The sequence below is a fragment of the Camelus ferus genome, chromosome 3, assembly GCF_009834535.1.
Source record: "Camelus ferus isolate YT-003-E chromosome 3, BCGSAC_Cfer_1.0, whole genome shotgun sequence".
NCBI lineage: Eukaryota > Metazoa > Chordata > Mammalia > Artiodactyla > Camelidae > Camelus > Camelus ferus.
This window is the reverse complement of record NC_045698.1, coordinates 100,391,548-100,402,624: the sequence shown is the minus strand read 5'-3', so window position 1 is coordinate 100,402,624 and position 11,077 is coordinate 100,391,548. Positions and strand designations below refer to the sequence as shown.

Genomic DNA, 11,077 nt, shown 5'->3' with positions numbered 1-11,077 from the left:
CATCTTCCCCTTCCCCCCCATTCTTCCCCTCTTCCCCTCCACATGTGGTGGTGAACAGCCAAGGTGGAAGTGTATGCTATGCAAATTACACTCCGTGATCACCCTTTCAGATGCCTAAAGTCAACTGACATGAAATCCTCTTCCCTAGCTCTATGGCTCTCTTAGGAACTAGGGAGGGACAGCTGCTTGGGAGGGGATTGAGTCCAAACCTTCATTTTACAAACGAGAAAACTCAAAGCCCAGAAACATTAAGTGACAGGCCTTGGGTGTCAGACACCTCAAGAAACACATCGCCTCCGTCACTCATCCTTTCCTCACAAAGTCCCTGGCCCCTTACAGCACTGCTTTTGTGAGGCCCCGCTCTGCTCTAACAGCACTGGGTGTGAGTGATGCGTACGCGGGGAGGCGGGCTCAGTGTGGACCTCAACTGAAACGCCCTAGAAACGTCTCCCACAGAGGCAGAGCGAACACATCACTCTTCCTTGGCCCTGCTCAGTAAGACACATTGTGTTGCCTGAGTGCGTGTTAACAGAAATACCGTGAAAGGCTTCCCCACAAAGGATCCTTCTGTTTGCGCTGAAAACTATCCCATAGCTCTCTGTCACACACGTCAGGGACCCTTCTGCCCCCGCGGGGGCCACATGCGCACTCACGCGCTGCGATCACCTGCTGCGTGCGGCTGAGGAGTTACATGTGTCCGCACAAACAAAGAAAACTCCAGGTGACTATGTATAAATGCCACCTTTCAGGGCTACCGCTAGGGGAGAAGACAAAACTCCATTAACTCTGGGTCAGCAGGAGACCAGTCTAGTGCCTGACTTCAGCGCCGTTTTAAATCTCTTTGCGGACTTCTTGTGAATCAAACTATATTGACTTCTTCCTCAGGAGGGCTGTTGCTCCATTTTGAAACACAGTGAAGAGGGTTTCACAGGAACTTTTCCAATCTTTGTTGAATTTTTCCTTTTTTTCCATCTTACTTTGCTTCAACGTGGTAGCAAGGGGGGATGACCCTCAGCACGGCGGACGCAGCGAGCTGCAGAAGGCCTCGCTGCCCAAGAGCGTGTCCCACGCCCTCGGGGAGGCCCGGCCTCGTCCCACCCCGCCCCGGTGGCCTTAGCTCAGGGCCGCCGGACCACCGTGTCTCCAGACAGGGGCCAAGGGGCCCGCGGGGCACCGGCACGCCTCGTTCACAGCTCCTGCTCTGGGCCACTGGGACAATGCCTGGCAAGCCTCTTCCGTTGGCAGCTGGTAAACTTTGATCTGGCGGGGCCACCTTGATTCCTACCATTTTTTCCCCTTGTTACTCAACAGTAGTTTCCTGAGGCGAAACTCTCCTTTTCGCTTTTGTTCAACATGAACTTCTCCCATTTCATTCAAAATTTATTACTTACGCTCACTTAAATGGAAGCCTAGGCCAACCACACCATTGGGGGTTCTAACACTTCATCGTCTCTGTTCCTTCCTCTACCTTAGTCAGCAGTACCGCGGCGTTGGGTCACCTACATAACGACTCCCGCTCAGACACAGGGCAGTGGAGATGGACGGACATAGAACACGTCAGCCACCTGCTACGCTGCCGTTGGGTTACACGTCCTGCTCTGCCTGAGTTCTGTTCTTTATTAGCCCTCTGCAACAGCATTTCCCAAAACATGGTCGACAAAGCCCTAGGAATCCCCAACCCTTTGAAAACACTTTCCACGACAAGCCCTGGTGCTGATGTGCCTTTTGCACCCTGTTGACATTGGCAGTGATGATACCGAACCCGTGAGCAGTCACACTGCTGGCAGCTCAGGGCGCAGCAGTCACCGCGCTCCCTGCCACGCAGTCACAGTGCAAGGAAAGCCAGCCAGCTCCTCCTAAGGACATCCTTGACAGGGCACTATGTTACCTCCACTAAACCTCTCCCCTGCACTCTCTGTTTCGTATCTGAGTGACACGATGGGAAGATGCATAAAGCAGTGCCGCAGCAGGTGCCGTACAGGACGGCTGTCTCAGAAAAGACCACGTGCTGGACCGTTCAACTTCTGACGTGAACGCACCACTGCTTCCGCGGTAGAGCGTGGATGAGCTGTGCTTGTCGGTGCTGGGTATCGGGCAGATACTTTCTGAAAAATAGCTGAAGGTAGCTGATCACTTCAAGGAACACAACTAACAGTATTTCTTGCCTATCGATACACATTAGAGGTGTCAAAGAACATTTACAATTTTGAAACCTTCTGTCACCGAGTTTCTGCATCTCTTTTGTACGCTAGCACGAACGGTGTCTACATGTGTAACACCTGTGTCACTTGGGGAACCAGAATTGTTCCGATGACTCCTGCACGGTACTACAGAATCACACCTGCATCAAAGATGCACATTCAAGGGGCAAGACAGGCCGATGGCTTTTCACGTAACACTTACAAACAATCCATTCCTGCACTCACTCACCTTTGTAAAACCAAATGGTCCAACTTTGGTGTACTATCAAAAAAAAATTCCTTACGGTGACTGGAATTTACGCTTCTCTTGGACCCTGAACCCTCCCCTGGCTCACAGGGAAGGCTCTTGACAGCACTTCTCATTCCCTACCTACGATCCTCCAGGAAGAGGAGGCATTTGGGGAGGGACAAAAAAGGAAGTTAAAGCCTGAGGGTTGAGGAGAGACGTTTTGCTGGATGATCACTGCACATATGCCAGTACTTCATATACTCTACACAATTTCCTGAAATGCTACTACTAAGGAAACAAACTCAGACTCAGGGCTTCAGTCTGTTGGCCACTGTCACACAGTTACAGCGGTGGAGCTAAGAGTGGAACCACATTTGTCTACATACATGTGGGTGTGTGTGTATGCATGTGTATATATATACACACACACACTGTATATAGCATATATAGACAGAGCCAGATCTCTTCCCAATAGTACTATGCATGACCCAGAACCAGTTAAGACATGCTCTCCTGCCTTTATCGAACTTGCAAAGTTCATGAATGCATTTCCACGCACGTTAGGACTTCCATAGGTGACGAGACCTCTGGATCCTCAGTGCCGGGCATTCAGCTGCCTGCAAGTACGTGCTGAGACACACGGAATCATTTACGAGCCCATTTTCCCTGCTTGTCGGGCTGCGTCACATTCCTCATCCACCCAGGATCCTCCTTCGTCAGCTGCGCTCCTGGCCATAGAATTCAATAGCAAAACCTCCTTCATACATGTTTCTTTCTCTCTCTAACATACACTCAGTAGCCTCCAGAGTAACTCAAGACCCAGCACGCTCTCCATCCTGCATGGGGGACAGCATTCAAGGACTCACCCGGAACATGCACTTTGTTGCTGCGGCTCTTCTCTTATGACAAAGCACTCTGCAGAGAGTCCCTTGGACACAAAACCTTAGTATCTTCAGGATGTCGCACACAGCTGTAAACACAAACTGGAAGCAAAGAGCAGCACAGGTTAGCTTTTCCATGCAACACGTGTGTCACACGCACTCTTCCTCTGGCATGCTTTTTCTTTCTTTCTGCCCTATATCCTTCTTAAAAACTGTGATTCAATACGGTTTTACTTTTGAGTTCTAACCACTTCCTACTTCACTGAACCCTACTCCTTTTAGCAGTATCATGGGGTTCGCACGGGCCACTCGATGCTATTTTCCATTCATCTTTTCCTTCCAGGGGTGTACACTAGAGGCCCTCCTAGTGCCCTTATGACTGTGACAAAACCTGATTTTTTCCACTGCTGTCCGTGGTACACTGGGCAGCTTCCCACGGACTCAGTGCTCATCGAAGGGAGCCTGGAATGACTGCCCGATGAGATGTCAGAAGCCTGCCCTACATTCCAGTTGCTTACAGGTCGATCCATCCATCTGTTCGTTTACTTTTAACTTTCCTTTTTGTTTGTCATCTCTAGCTCACAGTTGAGTGACCTCAACATGTTTGCCAAAAGCTTTCATGATAACTGAGACTTTGGGAATACAGTCCTCACTTTGACACTTACACTGCTACTTTCCATTTTCATAATACTTAAGCGTGCTTTTTCATCACCTCTCCACTTTCCCAGCAAGACAAAACAACAAACATTTATTGAATGCTTGCGAGATGTACAAACTATAGACTAGAATCCTGTGCGTTCTCTTTTTTACACAGCACGTGCACATACACACACACACACACACACACACACACACACACACACACACACACACACAGGTGATGGCCTTCACAGCTTACTCGTGAAGAAACAGCCCCACGGTAGTCTATACCTATCCAAGGTCAGGTCACACGACCTTTAAAACGCTACATGTGGGATCGGAAGCATGTCCGTTTCACCACCAACAGGCTCCCTGTTCGACCTCCTACAACCGCATGACCGCAGACAGGACACGGCATCCTTTGCACACGGTTCTGCAGACAACACATGCCATTCTATTCACAAAAGAGCTTTAAAACTCTCAAGTCCTGTCAAAGGACTACTTACACATTCTTCATACGGGTGTTTCTATCCGTCATGTATATAAATACATCTATAATGGCTTGAGGAAACATGACAGAATTAACCTTACCAATCCTTCAATATTGCACTGATTTGACATGCACTGAATACACAGACAACTGGTTGGTCCCTAAGAATAGAAATCAGATGACAGACATGGGCTGAGCAGGACAAGGAGCATCTTCAGAACCGCAGCCAACGAAGTTTCTGCTTCCCTCACATGGCTCCGTGCGCTCCCTCCGGGCCCTCCTCCTTGTCTGTACAACTCTGGCCCAGAGCGGCTCCACTACATTAGGCACAGGTTGCCATTCATCCACGGTGCCTCGTGCCAGGCCTACAGCACACTCCTTTCAATTTCTTCTCTTCCACTGTGTGTGGTCAGTAGGCACTCCGTCCACACTCCCAGATATAGCAGGGAATCGATGCCTTGTGCCACGGAAGCAACCAGAGATGCTCCTGGACGGTGTTTAGAGAACAACGTGAAACCCTGCCGCCTCTTCCCAGAACCAGGGCAGGGGGAACGTTGGCCTGTTGGCTAAGCCTCTAGATACACAGACGATTGGCAACGTTCAGCACGCTTCCTTCAGGACAAACTTTAGGGGGAGCTTTGAGTTTGAGCCTCATTGCACTGACATTTATAAAACACATGCTCACTCTACACAAAATGCTGTCATTTTACAATTAACTTTGAACCCTTACTCCTAGCACAGAACAACAATAACGATGAAACATAGAACAGTGTCGTTTCTAACCATGATACTAAGCCAAACCATTTTAGTGACTTGGCTCTGAGTGACTTTCACCCCGCTGGACATCTAGTCATGTCATCAGCTGCATTTATCAAGGATGACCTAGAGGAAGCTCACCAATGATTCAAGCTCATTCCTCAATGCCATCTCTTCTAGAACTGCAGGCAGACCAAGAAGACCTCAGACAGAGGGGATGGGGTGTCTATGAGCTTGCTCACGCGTAGGAGGAAAAGCATACTGTAGAGTTCCAGAATCAGCAGACTGCTGCCAGCCCATTTTTGACAGACACATCACAAGAGAAAGAACGGGGCGGTCTCCAGAAACTAGTTTCAGAGACTTTTGAGGTATGCAAAGTCTTAGAAACTCTCATCACACGGTTTTACAAACTCCTGAGTCACACAGTACAGTTTTGGCTCTAAGGTTATCGTGTAACATGAAAATTCCTTACGAAGATGCAGTATTGGAAGCCGCTGTATCATCTGTTAAGAAGTGTTTTAGGGTCGATTTTTCCTCTAGCATTATAAAGATTACTATGATGTTGACAAATGTATCTTCATAAACCAATGTGAGCATTCATGCCTAACGTAGTGCAGCCGCTCTGGGCCAGAGTTTTACAGACAAGGAGGAGGGCCTGGAGGGAGCACACGGAGCCACGTGCGACAAACTGTTGAGCATTCATGAGTGTAAGTAGACCTTTATCCATGGCACACATGCTTTCAACAGTTCTCTGGGTTTGAAAATTTTCAAAACATACATTAGGAAAACAGGCATTATCTTTAAACACTACACCTACACTGATGGTGGCAAGAAGTCTTACAACGTCAACACCTGACGTAAAGCAGGAAAAGCAGGTCCACCTTTTCCATGTTGGCCTCCAGGACACATCTCGAGTCGGGAGGGCAGAACAGTCCTTACTGGTGGGACCCAAATACTGGAAAAAAGTCCTCATTGTCAGACTGGAAGGTCACACGAGGTCAGGTTTCTGCGTCACTCTCTTCCAAGTCATAAGAAGCTGTCATTTCAGCGAGGATGCTATGGGGAACCAGACATTCGAACGCACTCACCCCTCACAGGGACTGCGCGTTTGCTTCCAGACCACCTTGAGAAGGCAGATACTGCGAGACAGCAAGTCACACGAGTTTGGTGCTTTCCCAGTACATGTAAAAATTATGTTTACACTATTAACCGTGCAGTAGCATCGTCTCTAAAAAACAATGCAAATACCTTAATTTAAAAACACTCTTTGCTAAAAAATACTAACCATCTGACAACACACGGTTACCAACTTTCAGTCTTTAAGAACTGCGACCTCTGTGAAGTGTCATTAAGCAAAGTAATAAAACGAGGTATGCCTGTAAAATGTTTCCACTTACTAGAGACACGGGTAGAAACGTCATGAGACTCGATTCCATTTAGCAAGACGGCTGTGGAATCTCCATACTGTTTTCCACCATGGCCGCACCAACCAACATTCCCACTAGCACCGTAGGAGGGTTCCCTCTTCTCCATACCCTCTCCGGCATTGACCATTTATGGACTTCTGAATGATGGCCATGCTGGCTGGCGTGACGTGAGATCTCATTATAGTTTTCATTTCCATTTCGCTCATCATTACCAAAACTGAGCATTTTTCTGTACACCTATTGCCCATTTCTATGTCTTCATGGGAGAATGGCTTCTGCCCATTTTTGCTTTGTGGGTTTGTTTCTTTCTTTCTTATTAAGTTGTGTGAGCTGCTTCTATATTCTGTAAACTAAGCCCTCGGCAGTCACATCTTTTGCAAGTATTTTCTCCCAGTCTGTAGGCTGTCTTTGTTACACTGATGGTTTTTTGCTTTGCTGCAGCCATTATGGTCAAACAGGATGGACATTCCTCCAAAGACTGAAAAACGGACTTACCGTATGTATGGTCCGGCAGTCCCACTCCTGGGCATATATCCAGAGGTAACTCTACTTCGAAAAGACACGTGCACCCCATTGTCCATAGCAGCACTATTTCCACTAGTCGACACGTGGAACCCACCCCAATGTCCATCCACGGATGACTGGATAAAAAAGCTATGGTATATTTATACAACGGAATACTTCCGAGCCAGAAAGAATAATAACATAATGCCATTTGCAGCAACATGGACGGACCTACAGATCACCCTACTAAGTGAAGTCAGCCCGAAAAAGAAAAATACCGTATGATATCACTTCTATGTGCCCTCTAAAAAGCAGACACGTGAACTTACTGACCAGACAGAAGCAGACTCACTCACAGACATAGGAAACAAACTTATGCTCGCTAGGGGGAAAAAGGGCAGGAAGGGATAAATGGGAAGTTCGAGCTCTGCAGCTACTAATATATATAAAACACATCAACAAGTTCATACTGTACAGCACTGGGGACTCTCTAATATTTTACAGTAACCTCTAATGAGAAAGAATACAAACACAAATGTATGTACGTATGTATGTATGTATATGTAAGACTGAAACATGAGGCTGTACACCAGAAACTGGCAACATTGTCAACTGACTCTACTTCAATAAAAAATAAATTCAAAACAATTTCTTAAGGCGGAAAGATGCCTGTACAATATCTTAAATTCAGAAGAAAAAAAGATGTCCTAAGCATTAAAAAGTGGAGGAAGCGTCTTTTGGGGGTGATGGATAGATGCTATACTTTCTTGAACGTGGTGGTAGATCATGGTGGTAATGACACAACTATCCACTTGACAGAACTCATCAACTGTACACTTGTAAAACGTGAACGTTACTGTATGTAAATAATACTTGCATAAAGGTGATTATAAATACTAACAAATCCTACGCAACTAAAAATGCTCATCTAAGGGAAGCACGATCTCACCATCCTTTTTAAGAATACTTACCAAGAAATTATCTTACTCTTAATTTTGTATAAAAGAAGACTACAACATCATTGGAACCTGTTCACGGAGCCTGTTTTAATGCTGCCTAGTATCTGCACCCAGAGTACAGTGTGAACGCACTCACGGTGGCGTGTTAGCTCTAACACAACTGCTTCATACTTCTTTGGCAGTCGTGACGGTTACCTTCTAACATGCCTCTCTCCTTTCTTTAGCCCTGGAATGAGACCAGACGTCAACTCTCCTCCATCCAGCTCTTCAGCGGCCACGGGACCACCTCCCAAACTCTGCCTGGTGTGCTCGGATGAAGCTTCGGGATGTCACTATGGGGTCCTGACTTGTGGAAGCTGTAAAGTATTCTTCAAAAGAGCAGTGGAAGGTAGTGTGTGTTTTGAAGAGTTTTGTTCTTCCTCTATTGGGTTTCTGTTTCTCTGAGTGGATTTGGAAATGTGTACTATATGCAAAGTCCATTAAAGCTAGAAGTAAGTCAAACCAGGAAGAGGGAGCTGGCTCCTCAGTCCTCTCGTGGGAAAGAGAGACTTCAAAAAGCAACGCAAAGTAGGAGGGGAGAGCTCACTGGTGGAGCGCATGCCTGACACGCATGCCGTCTTGCCTTCCATTTCCACTACCTCCGTTAGAAACCAAAAAGAAAGTTAAAAATAAATAAACCTAATTACATTCCCCGCCCCCTAAAAAAAAAAAGGAAAAAAACCTTAGTTCAAAAGCAACGTAGGCCACCTAGAATACAATAGAAGAGCCTGAACTCAAGGGAGGGAGCACGGTCAGAGAACAGAAAAGAACCGCAAGACGTCGCCGTCACGTACGGTGATCGCGCTAGGCTTCGGCAGTGACGGTGCTCGTCGTGTTACTGGCGCGGACTTCCATCCCCGTAGACTGGCTGCTTCTAAAACCGCCAGCTTTTCCACTCTGGCAAAAATGAGTGACAGTGAAAACCATGAGGGGGGAAAGGATTTGTTTCTGTTTCTCCCTAGTGAGCCATGGCAGTGTGCTAAGGAACGCCTAAATGCGGTGGTGTTTATACGAATTTGACCTGCTCCCGGCCCCCTGGGAGGTCACGGTCAACTTGGAGGGAAAAGATGAGTTAACAATGACAAGCAACCGAGATGATAGCACAGACGGACAAGTGATCCACTGCCTGAGGAGGTCAGGAAAGACAGTGTTTTAGAGAAAGGGATTTCACCCGACGATTATTCTATGCATAGAAATGTGACCCTTGTGACAGATTCAGTCTGCTTACAAAGGCAACTTCTCAAAGAAGGAAACACTCGTTTCCTAACTTATTGGAAGCCCACTAACATTTTCTAATACCAGCAATTTCTCTGGGAAACAAACTTGCATCATTTAGTTGTTTGCAAACCTTTAGAAGGCAGTGTGGCCTGAATGAATTACCTACACCTCTGATTATATGAGTTTTTAAAGACATATCATTATCTATTCATTCACAGGATGAGAAGGATTACTACTACTAGTATCATTAGCCTTGAGTTGTGTTTGCATGTCCTTAACAGTTCTGTACGTCATTTTCCTTTGTTTGGATGGCTTTTAATACATTAACACACTATAAAATGACCCACGTTAGCCACATACGGCACAGCGATGCAGGCTGCGACTGCTTTGCTACATCATCCAGCTACTGAGTAGACGAGACGGTCCTTAGGTAAAGCCCACCGCTAGCTCACACGATGCCACTAACACAGGAGCTGTTATTTACCACAAACCCCAAGGAGAAGGAAGCTTCTTGTCCTTCCTTTACTCAGCACTTCTCAACTCGTTACTGATTTCCAGGATATAAATTCAGTGCTAGCAGTACTGCACTATTCCTGTATATAGTAAAGAATACTGACAGACTGAATACTAAAAGAGACATTCAGAATCACACAGTGGAGCCTTAAAACACTTACAGGTATTTTAAAAATGTTTTTCATTGCTCTTCATCTTCGCTAAAATTGTTCTTTAACACCGGGCTACAGATTCCACTTCCATGGCCTACAGGAACCCAGTGTGTGTCACTGGCCAAATACAATACAGCTGGAGGAAGGAGGGCAATCATTGTCACGGGAGTGCAGCCATGCCCTGCCTAGAAGCATCCACATGTCATTTACCAAGAAAAAAGGGCTAAACATCCCTCCCAAGTGAGACATCGCTGCAGGCCATAGGCCCTCTGGGCTAAATCCCCGCTTGACAATTAAATTCTTAAGACTTGTTTTGAGGTAAAAATGTCATTGACTATTAAATGATACACATTTTGAAACAGTACAGCTAAGTATTTCACTCAAGTATGCTGGCTACGTGACATGATTACTAAGAAAAGGCTAAAATGGGGACTGAGTTAATTAAATCCTTAATTTGGATTTAAATTGTCTTCACACTCCTTCCACCTCTAAACTTTTGTCATCCTTCGCTAGCCTAACTCATAGCAGTTTTTCCACTTTTCCTTCCGAGTCACGATGCAAGTATGCTTTAAGCCCAGATACTTATTTTGCAGCACTCTTCAATCGTGACAAAGGTGCTCGTTGTATGATTTTACAATACTGTGTGCATTCCATTTTTAACACCTGCTAGAAATTACAGGTTATCCACCACATCAGTACAGCATCTATTAAATACCCAAACATTTAAATATTTTTAGGAAATCTGCAGAAGTTTTACTTGTTATCCGTACAACACACATCAAGGATATGTTGAATTTTTATTCTTTATTCTGAGACTTGCTTTCCTGCTCACACGAAAGAACTGTGGGTAGCTCCACTTCTTTTCATCTAAACTAGTTCAGTCATCTTTTTCCCCCCGAGTCCCTTTTTCCTTTGTCCCCTTTGCCCGTAAGGGCGTGCCATCGTCGTCGGTGGGTCGCGACGGGGATGGGCGTCGGCTGCCCTCTATTTCCCCTGTACCGAGTACCATATATGTGTATCGTATCATGTCATGAACAGCTCTGTGAGCTCTTAGATGGTGTGATGATCC

General features: G+C 46.2%; 1 protein-coding gene across 6 annotated transcripts in view; it reads left to right on the top strand.

Annotated features, from left to right (window-relative positions):
• NR3C1 (nuclear receptor subfamily 3 group C member 1) overlaps window positions 1-11,077 on the top strand; it is a 104,256-nt gene that overhangs the window by 68,329 nt on the left and 24,850 nt on the right. For 5 of the 6 annotated variants that reach the window (XM_032477024.1, XM_032477023.1, XM_032477022.1 and 2 more), the window contains exon 3: window positions 8,311-8,477. In XM_032477024.1, coding sequence (XP_032332915.1) covers window positions 8,311-8,477 — 167 coding nt within the window. The remainder of the gene's footprint in view (window positions 1-8,310; window positions 8,478-11,077) is intronic. The other variant, XM_032477025.1, reaches the window with a different exon arrangement.